This window comes from Hyaena hyaena, unplaced genomic scaffold (genome assembly GCF_003009895.1).
Source record: "Hyaena hyaena isolate Hyena2069 unplaced genomic scaffold, ASM300989v1 scaffold_383, whole genome shotgun sequence".
Lineage (NCBI taxonomy): Eukaryota > Metazoa > Chordata > Mammalia > Carnivora > Hyaenidae > Hyaena > Hyaena hyaena.
Window position 1 is genome coordinate 1033023 of NW_024081014.1, and position 15400 is coordinate 1048422.

Genomic DNA, 15400 nt, shown 5'->3' on the forward strand with positions numbered 1-15400 from the left:
ACCGTCCAATACCCTCCCGGAGCTGGGAGGAGGAGTCTGCGTGGAGTGCGTGTGAAGGGAGCCGGGGGGAACGGGCTCGGGCCCACGGTGTTTGACGCGTCTGTCGGTCCGTGAGAAGAAAGGAGAGGAGGAGATCCGGAGTAGCGGTCGCCGAAATGTTCCGGTGTGGAAGCCTGGCAGCAGGTGCTTTCAAGCAGAAGCTGGCGCCCTTGGTGCGGACAGTGTGCGTCCGAGGCCCGAGGCAGCGGAACCGGCTCCCAGGTGACTGACCCATCCCGGGCAACCCCGACCTCGCAGACCAAGGGCCAGGGTTCCATAGGCTCCCTGTGCCTCGCAGCCCTCCCCCTGCCTCCTCCCCGGGGAAAACTTAACCCACTCACAGCCGCGTGGATTCTGAATTGGCGGGATCCAAACCATGAGTTTCACAAACCGTGCCGACCTGACCTTCAGGGGCTTTGAACCAAGTAGTCGGCTTGAGGCCTTTTCCTAGGAGGGTTTGCTATTCAAGGGTAACACAACAGCTATCTCGTCTTGTCCAGTGCCACCTCCTGGCCACCCCCAGTCCGCCTTTTTAGAGCAATGAGGTCAAGTAGACTTTGTCATTTACCGATTGTGAGACTTGAAACAAGACGTTTAAGCCCGATGCCTTGGTTCCTTCGGTAAATGACGATATTACCTGCTCTGCTTTCCAAACTCCAGATGACACCCATAGATTTGAGTGCCCTGTGAAACAGAAACCGTGCAGTTCAAGTAGTTGGTCGGTTGTGGGCTGGACACCAGGAGAGTTGGCCCAGAATTAATTTGAGATGTCTGGCCCATGTAATTCTTGGTGGTCTTTAATGCTTCAAAGAAACAGTCTGCAGGGCACATTGTATTTGTCCTCCGTGAAGTTGTTTCCCCAAATTTTAGAGCTGGAAGGCATTTTGTGGTAAAGTTCCACCCACTCGTTTTATAGATAATAAACCGAGACACAGAGAGGTGAAATTATTTGCCCAAGGTCACATACCTAATGAATAGGTAGAGCAAAGGATAGTTTGCTGGTCTCTAGGCCCCTAATCTACTTGCCACAACTCCACACTGCTTCCTAAATTTGACCTCAAAAGATTAAGAATTCATCTGATTCCCCTTTAGCCCACCTTGCATGAGATATCCATGTATTTAGTTGAGCATGTCTTGTGCTTGCTCATTTTCAACCTGCAGAACTTAATGGGGATAATGAATTATCCACCTGTAGGAGGTGCTGGCTTTTTAAAAACCTGTTTTTGAATGATCGCCTGGGGACATTCACATTTGCAATGTCAGAAGTTATCCTCGACGCCTTTCCAGTGAGGAACCACTTTCTGGGTGCTTTAGAAATAAAATGTGGAAAATATTTCCCTTAGGTGGTTAGTCTTTGCAAATGTGCATTTGAAGTTTTTCCAGTTGCTATGCCTCAAGAAAACGTTTCCTAATGGGTGTATCTGACAACACATCCTAAAACATATTGCTCTTGGAACTTAAAAACTTCTGTTTTAGATTTTAAACTGATATCCCATCTATGGTGTTATCTGTATGGATTTTATGCATTGAAATGATAGTGCTCTATATAAGCTATACAGAAATTTACACAGAAACTTTTGTAAGCTGAAGATTTTCATCCACACTAGCCTTTCAAATTCTGTGTACTTATTTTGCTTAACACTCACAATTTTTACCAGTACTCTGAAGCCTGACCAAAATTTCTCATTAAATAAATATGGATTTGCAAAGTTAAACTGATTTATTAGATATTTGAAGGTGGTTGGTGATGTTAGAACTACTGAAAAATACAAACATTTTTCCATTGCATGATTTTGTTTGAAGGCAGTCTGCTGTACGATATGACCTGACTTCTTGACATATCCATCCATCTCTTTGTATACACTTATTCTTTGTCCTTTGGCCAAGCACCAGAGTACAACGTCATATACCTTTAGAAATGGGTGGGGTGGGGTTACAATTTCAGAATTTTAGGAATTAACCCTGTTTTGTTAGCTTGATTATGAATTGCTTATAATCTGATTTATTTTTCAAGTAGTAGCATCTGCTACTACTATGTTTTTGCAGGGGTGGAGAAAAGGTGCTCTTTGTTTATATGCCAATTTCCTTTTTTTCCTTTTATATTCCCACCCCCATTTCTTCGTCAGGATGTTAGCAAACTTTAAACCCACCTTGAAATGATCTCATCCACAGCTGTCACCATTGTCAGGTTCATTTTCATTATATCTTGCCTTTTTCCTTAAAACCATAATTGCTGTTATTTATTTACTTTATTTGGATGCCCTGCCACTTTCCAGAAATGATTGAAGGCAATTAATGGTGACTACTTTATGTCTGCATTCAGCACTGAGGAGCAGATAGATTAGGTAATGGATATTTTCTGTTCTGTAGTATTTTATTTGGTGACCAAACATTGTGTTGCCCATGTGATTAAACTGATCACTGACCCCTGACCTGAGGGTCATATGTTTGAACATTTTTCTCTAATCAGAAGCCTTCTCTCCTCCTTAAAAAAGAAACTAGACTCCTTGTGGGCAAGGAACCAGAATTCCTGGGAACTGCCAAATTACACTTTTTTTTTTTTCCCGAAGCCCAGAAGATGAGCCCTTCCCCACTATTTCTGCTGAGGCAGAGCTTTCTACAAGAAAATATTTGGCAAGTCAGCGTTTTCTGCATCCAGTTAATAAGTTACATTTTCTAGGCATTTTCTAACATTTTAAGGGAGTTGCTGGATATTGTAACTTTTTTCTAGGTCATGTTTTCAAAAGCTGCCTGGTCCTGTAAATCAAGAAGGGCTGACTCTTCACCTACTGAATGAGAATGTCCTGGAGAGAGCCCTGGAAATTTATATTTTAACAGGCCTCTTGAGGTAATTCTTATGATCAGGTGAATTTGCGAAGTACTGTTTTAAGGCTTAAACAGCTTAAAGACTGAGCAACTTTGAGTCTCTTATGATTTGTATTAATCCCATTTTCTGATACTTAGAATAGTGGCAGCCACTGTCCCTCCTATACTACGCACTAACTGAGGCCAGGGATTATGTACTGTTTATTTTTGTGTCCTCAGCGCTTTGTACAGCATCTGGCACGTGGTAAATTCTCAGTGGCTGAGCCCTCGTACTGTGAAGGACTTTAACTTTGTAGAGAAAGGTAGATTTCCTTTTTTGTCCTGTAAATCACTTTTCCTCTGGTGCCTTTCTTCAGGGTGGTTCACACCGCACTGTAGTTATTACTACTATGATTCTTCTAAAATAACAGCAAGGGTTGATGCTAAAGAAATGGGGGGAGCTGATAAAGGGAAATAGCTGTTGCATTCCTTATAAAGAGATACCTAGCTACAGTAGACAGACTACGTGGGCTTGTCCTATCTTGTGTTTTATCCATGTCAAAAAATCAGTTTAAGATTCAGAAAATAAGACTCAAGAGCACATGGACCTGTTAATTATTTGAGATTCCTAGGTGCCTCAATTGTGTGGATGTATTTCTAGAAAAGACTTTCTGGGAGTATGGAAAAACAAGAGATTATGAAATCTACAGAAATGAACTTGCCAATTTAAGTACTATTCTAATGCTAGTCTGTAGTTACTAAGAGCTTACTAATTTATTATTATCATTATTTTTAAAAATTTATTTATTTACCCATCAGCCCTCAGTTTGTTCTCAGGGGAAGGGGGGTGATGGGCATGGAGGAGGGCACTTGTGCGGATGAGCACTGGGTGTTATATGAAAACCAACTTGACAATAAACTATTTAAAAAAATTTTTTTAATTATTTATTTAATTTCAAGTCAGTAAACATACAGTGTAGTACTGGTTTCAGTAGAACCCAGTGATTCATCACTTACATAAAAGACCCAGTGCTCGTCTCAACAAGTGTCCTCCTTAATGCCCATCACCCACTTAGCCAACTCCACCCACATCCCCTCCAACAACCCTTAATTCTCTGAATTAAGTCTCTCATGGTTTGCCACCTTCTCTGTTTTTATCTGATTTTTCCTTCCCTTTCTCTATGTTCAGATCTGGCTAAAACTTATTTGCAAAGAATTCCTCAAATTGGGGGCACCTGGGTGGCTCAGTCGGTTAAGCATTCGACTTCCGGCTCAGGTCATGATCTATCGGTTCGTGGGCTCAAGCCCCGTGTCAGGCTCTGTGCTGATGGCTAACTCAGAGCCTGGAACCTGCTTCGGATTCGGTGTCTCCCTCCCTCTCTGACCCTTCCCTGCTCACGCTCTCTCTCTCTCTCTCTCTCTCAGAAATAAATAAAACATTAAAATTTTTTTTTTAATTCCTCAAATTGCTCAGTTCTTACCATAGAATTGGAAGGAATTTGTTTCCTTTTTTCCTTCATTAATATAACAAATATTTATTGACCAAAAGCCTACTATGTGTTAGGCACTAAATACAATTGTAACAACAATTCAAGAATTGAGTCCTTTTTTAAGAGGTTTTTTTTTAATGTTTTATTTATTTTTGAGAGCAAGATAGAGACAGCATGAGCAGGGGAGGGTCAGAGAGAGAGGGAGACACAGAATCTGAAGCAGGCTCCAGGCTCTGAGTTAGCTGTCAGCACAGAGCCGGACACAGGGCTCAAACCCATGAACCGTGAGATCATGACCTGAGCCGAAGTCGGACGCTTAACCAACTGAGCTACCCAGGCGCCCCTTGAGTTCTTTTTTTAATGTTTATTTATTTTTGAGAGAGAGAGAGAGAGCTAGAGCGCGAGCGAGTGGGGGAGGGGCAGAGAGAGAGGGAGACACAGAATCCCAATCAGGCTCCAGGCTCTGAGCTGTCAGCACAGAGTCCGATGCGGGGCTTGCACTCACGAACATGAGATCATGACCTGAGCTGAAGTCGGACACTTAACTGACTAAGCCACCCAGGTGTCCCCAGTAATAGAATCTTTGAACAATATAGTGAATATATACAACAATATTGTATTATAATCAGACTTGCTAAGAGACTAGATCTTAATTATTCCAAACACTAAAAAGAAATGAAATTATGTGATAGAGGTGCTAATTACTGCTACAATGGCAATCATAATATAAATGTATCAGATAAAAAAATTGAATCCCAAGTATGAGGAAGGAAGTGCTACCTCTCTGTATGGTCTGATTGCAGAAAGTCTCAGACTGGTGCTGTAATGAGAAGTCAAGGAGTAAGTTGGCTTCCCACTTTAGCAAGACAGGTGAAAAGACATGTTTAGTCATGATGTAAAATTTTCCAAAATTTTGAAGCTGTGGGGGAGAGGTGTAGGAGTAACTTGTGGATAAAAGACTGGGGGTAGCGGAACATAAACATCCATCCAATACTTAGCACCTCTTACAAAATTAAAATCAGTTGGTAGGTATGTAAAACTGTGGTTTATGAATAGTGTATTACATTTATTTTCAGGCAGTAGTTTAAATGTTAACCAATTGACTTTTTAAAAACTCAATTTACTTTTAAGTGTCTTTTTTTTTTGGCAAATCAAGTCAAAAACTGCTAAACTCTCCCAAATCTACACTCTTAGTTTTATCAGTTTGTGAAAAGCTAGCAAAAACAGAATAAACTCTGGTATTACCTTAAAACGAACTTGTTGTATCTGGATTTAGGATTTTCTAGAGGAATAATCAGCAGAATTTTTTTTAAAGTCACTTATTTTCAATAAATAAACTCAGGGGTGGAGGTGGGGAACACAACTAAATTTGTTGAACGAAACCATGTGGAACTTTTTCTACCCAGTTTCATTTTCTAAGCTCTGAGAGTTGTCAGTTTCTGCTTGGTGCTCAATCATTCTATGGGTTTCTGAAATTCAAAAGCTTGCCCAGACTGAGATAAGCTTCTCCACCCCTGCATGTTTTTATTTTCATGATTTGTTATTTCCAAATATAAACCATTTTATTTCATATGGCGATGAAGGATTCTAAAGCAGGTAAGAAATAAAAACAGTAAAGAAAAATACATTTTTACTTCTAAAGGTGTGGGTTTATAGTCTCTTATCTGTAATTCAGAAATCAAAATAGGACTCAAAAAAATCAGGTTTTTGTAACTCATTTGTCAGTGAAATCTGACCTGAACTGGAGAGAAAGCCTATTTATAATCTTTTGTTCATCCCACTCAGTGAAGTTTGTCATGGAAACATTAATGTGTGTGACTGTGGGTTGCTGCCCCTTCCTGTGCTGAGTGTTATTTATGGTATGGTATCTGTATTATATACTTAAAACCAAACAATTCTGAGTTCTGGAATACAAATCTTCCCAAGGATTTCAGGTAAGAGACTGGAGACCTGGTTTGGACCTGTTTTTACTTTCTGTGCCCTGAAATTGTGGAAGCAAGGAGGAAAGCTCCGTATTTCTGATGTGAAATGCTACAACCAGTGTCCATTCTGTTTGTCCTTCAAAGCCTGGTCAGATCTATATGCCTCTAGACCATTGGTTCTCAGAGTGCAGGCCAGCAGCATAAGCATCACCTAGGAACCTGTTAGAAATGAAAATTCTTGAGTCCCCATTCTAGATCTCCAGACTCAGAAACTCTGGGGGTGAGTCTGGTCGTCTGTGTTTTGACAAGCCCTCCAGAGGATTCTGATGCATGCTCAAGCTTTAGAACCACTGCCCTAGATCGGGATCACCAAATGGCAGCCCACAGGCCAAACCCACAAACTTTTGTAGGCATGCCCCTTGAGCCAAGATTGGTTTTTACATTTTTGAAATGGCTGAAAAAAATAAAAAATATACTATTTTGTGACATATGAAAATTATTTAAGATTCACATTTTAGTGCCCATAAAGTTTTATTAGAAAACAGCCATACCCATTCATTTATATCTTGTCTGGCTGCTTTTGTGCAACATCAGCAGAGACTGTGTGGTCTGCAAAGATGAAAATATTTACAATCTGGTCCTTTACAGAAAAAGTTTCCAACCCCCTGTTCTAGGTCAGTAGTCAGCATGAGGAGTATCACAAGCAGAGAGGGTTCTGAGACTTCCTTCATTTCCATATATGAGAGTTGTTATATTCTTCAGATAATTACACAGATATACAGAGTTTTACACCAACATAATATTTATATTATTTTGGAGGACTAAGAGCCAAATAGTTGATGGATGTTTTAAATTTCATCATTGTAGAAAATATTTTATATTCTGAAGTTATTTAGTTCTTTGGGGAAGATAAATCCACTTAATTTTTTTTTCTTATTTTGTCCTTTAACATTTCCATCTTCCAGGACACATTACCTTTCATGAAAGACAGAACTGTGTCCTGGTTAGATTGTGTTGTGGGGTTTTCTTATTTTGTGCGGGGTTCGAGCCAGCCATTTAAATTATTCCATAAGTGGTGGTTCTAATGAATATCCCAGGTAGCCTGTAGTTCACATTTGTATCTATTCAGTCACCTCTGTGTGTTCACTTCATTTGTGAAGAGGATGTGAAGAGAGAAATGTTTGATGAACTGCCCATTTGTTTTTCATTATCTTTTCTGGAAGCTGTAAATTTCTTCCCTGGGCAGCATTCAATTATACTCTTAAACTCTCCAACAATTTAAGTTAGAGGATTCTGATATCTGTAGTATTCGTACAGTTTTGATTATTTTTTTCTTGGTCATTGAACAGTAACCTCACGCAGCCCAATGGGCAGTAAGTCTTTACTTGTACAGTGCATTGACCTGTAGTCATAAATGTGTATTAACTATTTTATTTTTGTATGTGTGTGTGTGTCTTAATGAATTGTGTTCCTCAGGCAACTTGCTCCAGCGATGGCATGTTCCTCTAGAACTCCAGATGACAAGACAAATGGCTAGCTCTGGTGCATCAGGGGGCAAAATCGATAATTCTGTATTAGTCCTTATGGTGGGCTTATCAACAATAGGAGCTGGTGCATATGTAAGTAGAAAAGCAGCTTGTGAAAGAAGCTGCCAGACAGCTCCCATTAGTAGAGTGAATACTCCCCTGCTTTAACACTTCTGCAACTAACTCCCCTTTCTCCTTTGGGAAAAGTTTCCAAAAAGCCTTCCTTAAAGTGCCTACTGTCTAACATCCTGTGAAAGCCAACGTGGGAATGACTGAAATTTAATCTCATGTTGACTAGCTTTGCTCTTTTCACTTGCCTTTTTACTCGTTACTTGAAAGACACTGCATTTTCTTAGATTTGACTAATCCACAAAATTGTACCTTTTCTCTTGGATATGACACACTAACCTGTGAATAGGTCAGAACTCATTGCAGCTCCTTAGCACAATATTTTATTTTGACCCATTTGCCACATATTCAGTGTTTCCCTCAGCTTGGGACAAACATTAAAAAACAACAACAACAGCTTTCAATACAAACTATTAAGCATTTCTAAAAGGAAAACTATCCCTGAATCTCACCCAAAGACTCTATTATAGAAGTAGGCCTAGTATAGTATCTCCAGTTTTTTAATGGAATTTGCGTGAGGTGAGAAATATGTTTTTAAATGCTATGTAGTATTAACACAATTCTATCTCCTTAAATGAACTCTGATCAGCTTAGTTGGTCACAGAGGAATTCTTCTGTAGGTGTTTTTTTTTTTAAAACTTGGCAGGGTTTACTGTGACTAAGCAGATCATTCTAAAGTTGGATCACATAAGGTTGAGTGAACCAACTTAGATAACACCTAGTAACACCCTTGATTGAAGAAAGCTGTTTGCTTCACTCACCAGGAGCAAATGGTTGGATCCCATTATGGTTTTAGTTCTTTCCATACTGGTAAGAGTGAAATTATCGTTGTTCCTTGGTCACTAGGTTATTAAAAAAAAGGGGGGGGGGCGATGAAAATTACTTGAAGTTACCTAGATTGACTGACCTGACTCCCAAATGCACCAATAGACAGTTTTTGCCAGCTGTGAATCGACTCAGAATAAGAAGTAGGTGAGCTCTGTCTGATAACAGACTTTGAGGAAGGACACAGTCTCCTCCAGTCCTGGAGCCACATTTTTTTTTCTTTTTTAGCACAGGGTAACCAAAAATGCTTCCCTGCCTTTGTGTTGAATGTTTCTTCATTAATACTTAGTGCTTTCTCTATTTCCTTTTGTTTCTTTCTTGGCCCTATCTTTACCTACAGTTGTGCAGTGTCATCACCTAGGATCCCCTTCTAGATCACTAGCGTCTACAGGTGCTCCTGTGAAAGATGGCAGAAGCCTAGTATACTTCTTAATTGTAGGAGCGACAGTCACTGGGGCAGGAGTTTATTATGTAAGATGCTTACACTAAAATATATTTCGGGGTAGGGTGGGTGAGACCATGGCACTAATGAAAACTTGATCCATTAGACAGTGAAATATTCACAGCATGTGCTTTCTAGGTATTTATCAAAGGGACATTGTCAGTCACTAGGGAGCCCTCAGATCTTATCTTTCAAACTGTTGAAGCCCTACCAGATGTATCTAAAGCTATCATACATTTAATAGTTATTATAGATCCTTCTCATTAATCCTGTATTTGAAACTTTTGCCAAGTTCATAATTCTTTTTTAAGATGCTAAATTATATTGTGCTTTAGTGCTGCAGACCTAACAAGATAGTCTCAAAGAGTAAACATTGAATAAGCAAACAAAAGGAATTTGAATACCATCCGTTTAGATCATTTTAGGTAAAACGTAATTTTTGTGTTTTGTCAGAAATGATCAGCCTATCTTTTATTGTGAAAAGGCATTTTATTGAATGCTTCTGAGGAGGTCCAAAAAAGCCACTGAATTACAGTATTCTCCCCCCCCACCCCCAGCCTCTATTTCAAAGTAAATTCATTTGGCAGTGTCCCTTTTGTAATCTATAATTTGGTCAAACTAGTGGCCGAAGTGGTACGAGCTAACACATTCGTGTAGACTGCTTTCATAAATGCCTCTCATTCATAATTGAGATACTACTCTCTGAGCCTTACCTTTTCCATTTCCTAGCTCTCAGCATTTGCCATCAGTTCCACCTCATTCATTCAAAACTGGATTTAAAGTGTTTGCACCTGATATGTTTGTAACAGCTGAAACCTTTTAAGCCTCTGGTTTATGTTGCTGTACCAGAGTTGGATGGCCTTCACAGAGCTGGCCAGGCAAACCTCTTGATGCCAGGCCACAAGACAGGGACCAGTGACTGTTGGTTTCTCCCGCCTTGGAAATATCTACGAAGCACAAGTTTCTCTCAAGCCATTCACTTAAATGCCTCATTGCCCTCTGTGTTTATCCAACACTGGTAATAGTAAAGCTACTCTATTATAGTGCTTTCAGGTTAAATGATAAGCTTTTGTCTACCTACAACTGTTATTAAACTGTTCTGTAAGGTTTTATATTAGGTTTTAAATTATTTAAAATGTGATCTGAGGTAGCTTAGATTTTTATCCTCTGAAACTGGTCTTAGTCTCACAAGAACTGTTAACTTAAAATTGGAGTTAAGATTTGATGAGATATAACTATAAGTTATTTAGTGTTTGTATGAGTCTTCTCTGGCTGCTATAACAAAATAGCCCAGAGAGAGCAAGAGAGTGAGTGCGTGAGCTCTGAAGTTTCTTATTCTTCTTATACGGGCACCGGCCCTGTCAGATTAAGGCCATGCCCTTATTTCACCTTTATCACCTCCCAAATGTCCTATCTCCAAATAACATCACATTGGGAGTTAGGGCTTCAACATAGGAATTTGAGAAGGACATAGACATTCAGTCGACAATGGCATTCCTTCATAATTTTTTTCTCGCACATGAGGAAATGTTCTGATTTAAGTACAAATACTACTGTAGTAACTCCTGAGTTGGGAGCTCCTTCCCTTCCCCCAACTCCAGCCTCCAGAAATATGGGGACAGAACTAAGAACAAGGAAAACTTTTCTGAAATATTTGGGGTCTGTACTTTAAACCAGTCATTTTTACATTTTTTTTACCATGATCCACAGAAAGAAATACATTTTATCTTGCAACCCATTATGTAACTATAAATACGTAAAATTCAAGGAAAATTCAAAATAATACTTAGTAGGGGCGCCTGGGTGGCTTAGTCGGTTAAGCGTCCGACTTTCGCTTGGGTCATGATCTCGCGGTTCGTGGGTTCGAGCCCCGCGTCGGGCTCTGTGCTGACTGCCAGCTCAGAGCCTGGAGCCTGTTTCAGTCTGTGACTCCCTCTCTCTCTGACCCTCCCCTGCTCACGCTGTCTCTCTCTCTCCTAGAAATAAATAAAACATTAAAAAATTAAAAAAAAATACTTAGTAGATATGACATACTCTGATGGTTTTATTCTCTTCTATTTGTTTCTGTAATGCAGATTAGAACCTTACTGAACTGATTGTACAGTCCAGTAATGGGATGCAACCTCAGTTTGAAAAGCAGTGATTTGAATAGCACTTCTTCCGCTTAGACTGCAAGTAGGAACTCCTGATAGGCGTGGATGTGGGCATTCCTCCTCCTCCTGCTCTAGTGACTTTCTCTAGGATAACAGGCAGGTCTCCTAATCTCAGTAATGTTACTAGTCAGTGAGCAGAGCTAAAGTGGCCTTTAGAATATTTAATGAGATTTAGTATTGGGGCCCTTTCCCCAACTTGTTCAACTGGTTGTTCAACTGGTAAAATCATATTGCCCCAGAGAATGACCTTTTTCCTTTCAAATTTCTTTTAAGGCAAATAAACACTGCCATATTAATCTGTTCAGAAGAGTTGTCTGCAGAGGCACCAGAGGCACCTGGGTAGTTCAGTCATTTAAGCATCTTTTACTTTTGGCCCAGGTCATGATCTCATGGTTTGTGGGATCAAGCCCGAAGTTAAGCTCCATGCTAATACCACAGAGCCTGCTTGGGATTTTCTCTCTCTCCCTCTGTCTCTGCCCCTTCCCTGCTCATGCTTGCTGTCTTTCTCTCTCAGTAAGTAAATAAACTTAAAAAGAGTTGTCTTCAGTGATATTTTTCACAAATTTGTAGTTTTTCTTAACCCTTCATGAATTCATGACAATAATTGCAAATCTGTGCAAACTAGGAATACAGCAGTACTTGGGGGAAAAGTAAATTTCTATTTAGATTATTTGTACACATTTTTATATCAGGATATTTACTTAAAAAGCTAGATCCATAAATATATGTGTATATAAATATGACAAACCCCACTAAACCTCAAGATATTTTTTGGTCTGCTCTTTCCCTCTTGTGTGAAACCATCAGGAGGTGTAAGAGAGCCTAGGCTATTTTTGGATGTCTCTCTCTGCTGAGCATGACTCCAGTTTCTCTTTTCACTCGTGTTGACCGGCTTAAGCCATTTTTTTTAGGTAAAATTCCCTTTCTTAAAAGAAATATCTTTTTAAGTGTGGGGAAGGTAAAAACTCTCTTCCTGAAATTAATGTTAGTTGAATTCAGCTTATTAATTTCATGAATCTAGTGGCAAATTCAAGGACTACCTATTCTCTTTTAACATAGAGTACTTAATTTTCTAACCCATTCATATCATATGTTAGATGTTTCCAGGCTGATAAATGTTACATCCAGATCTCAGAGTCTAGGTTCCTCGTTACAGCCCATTGCCTAATGGCCTAAGGGATCATAGAAATATTCTTAGAACATGTTTTATGACACTTCTTCTGATTGCCCTTACTTTCTCCTCCAATTAATTAATAACCTAGGATTTCAGTTGACATAAATCACTTAACTTTCTGTCTTGTTGAGCCTGTAGAGTACAAAAGAGTGAAAGTGTTATAATTAAAATAAGTCATTCTTGCCAGTTATAAAAAATCTCCAGCAAAATCTGATGCTGTATGTTTAAAAAAAAACTAGTCATAATGTTAAAGAACTTTTCAAGTTGAACAGCTAGAAAAGATAGTATATTTGAAATATGTGATTAAGCAGGGTGTTTGACCCTTGATAAATACCTGAGTGTCAAAAAAAGGAGAGACCATTGAGGGAAAGATGAGTTACTCTATAAGACTAGGATACGGGGAGCCATGTTTCAGGGCATTATCTGAGTACCCAGCAAAAGTTGGGACATCTATCTGGAAAACTTAATGTCCCAGCTTCATACCCAGAACCATATAGCTTGGTTTCACAGCTAGTATCCAGCATGGTCCAAAACTCCTTTTATAAAGGTTAGTATTTTATTCTTCTAGTATGAAATGATTTTCTTTTTTTCTTTAGGTATACCTTCAGACTTAAATATAAGGAAAATTCTTTACATAGAGCCTAAGGAAATTTTTTTACATTTATTTATTTATTTTGAGAGAGAGTGCATGTGAGTGGGGAGGGGCAGAGAGAGAGAGGAGAGAGAGAGAGAGAGAGAGAGAGAATCCCAAGCAGGCCCCACACTGCAAGCACAGAACCTGATGCAGGGCTTGAACCCATGAACTGTGAGATCATGACCTGAGCTGAAGTCAAAAGCCGGGATGCTCAACAAACTTAGCCACTCAGGCACCCCAGAGCCTAAGGAAATTTGAAACTGGAACATTTTCATCTGCTTACCTGTATTCTTTCTAGGCCAAGTGTATACATACTCAGCATTTTTTTTCTTGAGAAAATAATTTTGACTTGATGATTTTAAAATAGAAGAACTTCATGTAGACAAAAGCTTCTCATTTAATTGAAAGATAATGATATTACTTATGGTGTGAGCTAGCTTTATGATGAAATAAATTTTCTCCATGTTTGGATCTGCAGGCCTACAAGACTATAAAAGATGACCAAAAAAGATATAATGAAAGAATGTCAGGATTAGGGCTAACACCAGAAGAGAAGCATAAAATGGCCACGTCACCTGGTGAGTATATCATTTGAGGCTCAATATGTGAAGGGCACGTTAAAAACAGTTTGGGTGCTGTACTTTGCAGATGTCTTATACAGGACGATGGTATGAGATGGTTAGCTTCAAGAAACTATGGAATTACCCCAGACTTGGGAATAATTTGTTAAAGTAATTGACTGGAATTTGGGTTTGAGCATAGTCATTAACGATGGTTATGATTTGTTGTTTTTCTTTATATCAGACTCTTAAAGGGCAAGCTTTAAATTACAAAGGCAAGCTTGGTGAGGAAAATTGTTGGAAAAGACATGAAGGCGTTTTTTTTCGATGAGGACATTATTTTGGTCTGTTTTGTTCTCTGTTAGAGTCTTTGGAGTTTTCTATTTGTTAAAGATATATTTGTTTCCCTAGAGCATATAGCCCTAGCCATCACTTCCATCTCCATGACTGGCTTGAGTTTTCAGAGAGGAATGTTTTAATCTTTTAATAAACCCTACAACTCTGGGTGGACGATTTACGTCTCTTTCTTCAACAACATCTCCTTATTCCTGAACACTGTATGATAATCCCCACTTGACCTGCTGAGTTTCCCCCCTTTATTGTTAACAAAAGCTGAAAATGAACTTGATATTTTCTTGTTGGTCAGTAGGAAGTGAATGGAAAGAGCAGAAGCTTTCTAATATATATTTCAATAGCTAGACATTTAAGCTAGGTTCTATTTCCGACAGACTTAATGAATGAATGACATTGGCCAAGTCACTCACCTTTTAGGGGGCTATTTTTCACTTACGAAGTGAAAGAGATACTTGCTTTTCCTCTCCTATCAGGTGGCTGTGAAGTTTGTCGAGATTAACATAGATACAGTGTTTTGCTAGCCTCACGTAAAGGGTCGGAACAAGTGCAAGGTGATTTTCTTTTTTAATAGTGGCAAGGACTCATCTGAGATTTTCAGAAAATTAACCTTGTCTGGTCTGTTGTCTACAGCTTCAGAAGGAGAACCAGTTCCTCAAGTCAGGGTACCGAGTCACGTTCCATTCCTTCTCATCGGTGGAGGCACTGCTGCCTTTGCTGCAGCCAGATCAATCCGGGCTCGGGATCCAGGGGCCAGGGTGAGGTGCACACTGTCTTGCTTGGCGCAGAGGACGTGGTCCGCAGGCACTTAGCCCCTGTGAACACTTTGGCATCTGCCTCTTAAATGACCTAACTCTGATAAGTTTCATTATTTTATACCTAAAGGTACTGATTGTGTCTGAAGATCCTGAGCTGCCATACATGCGACCTCCTCTTTCAAAAGAACTGTGGTTTTCAGATGATCCAAATGTCACAAAGACGCTGCGATTCAGACAGTGGAATGGAAAAGAGAGAAGGTGTGTTCACTTATGTAAGCTGGGCCTGACTAACGACTTCAGCTAAACACAGGGAATGGGTCAGGATTTTGCACAGACTGTGTGCAGCGCATAGGAGAGACGATGTGGCCACACACCAGTGTCTGCTGTAGTACATGCTTGGCACAGCTCAGAGGCAACAGGATACAGTGGCAGGAGGCCTGGATTCTGTCACCGGATCTGCCAACAAGTAAAGCTGTAGTGTTGGCCTCTGAAGTAGGGGACCTTTCTGTTAGACTTCTCCAGTGAAGATCAGCTCGGCCCATGTTGTCCCTCCTTACATTACACTATCCCAGGCATCTCCCAGAAAAGCAAA

At 39.8% G+C, this 15400-nt stretch overlaps 1 protein-coding gene across 2 annotated transcripts in view; it reads left to right on the forward strand.

The window, feature by feature from the left end:
* Window positions 1-15400, forward strand: part of AIFM1 (apoptosis inducing factor mitochondria associated 1) — a 33946-nt gene continuing 18546 nt past the window's right edge. The window contains exons 1-5 of one of the 2 annotated variants that reach the window (XM_039250774.1): window positions 1-261; window positions 9077-9207; window positions 13618-13717; window positions 14684-14808; window positions 14936-15066. In XM_039250774.1, the coding sequence (XP_039106705.1) occupies window positions 156-261; window positions 9077-9207; window positions 13618-13717; window positions 14684-14808; window positions 14936-15066 (593 nt within the window). In that variant the 5' untranslated portion in view covers window positions 1-155. Of the gene's footprint in view, window positions 262-7732; window positions 7876-9076; window positions 9208-13617; window positions 13718-14683; window positions 14809-14935; window positions 15067-15400 lie in introns of both variants that reach the window. The other variant, XM_039250773.1, reaches the window with a different exon arrangement.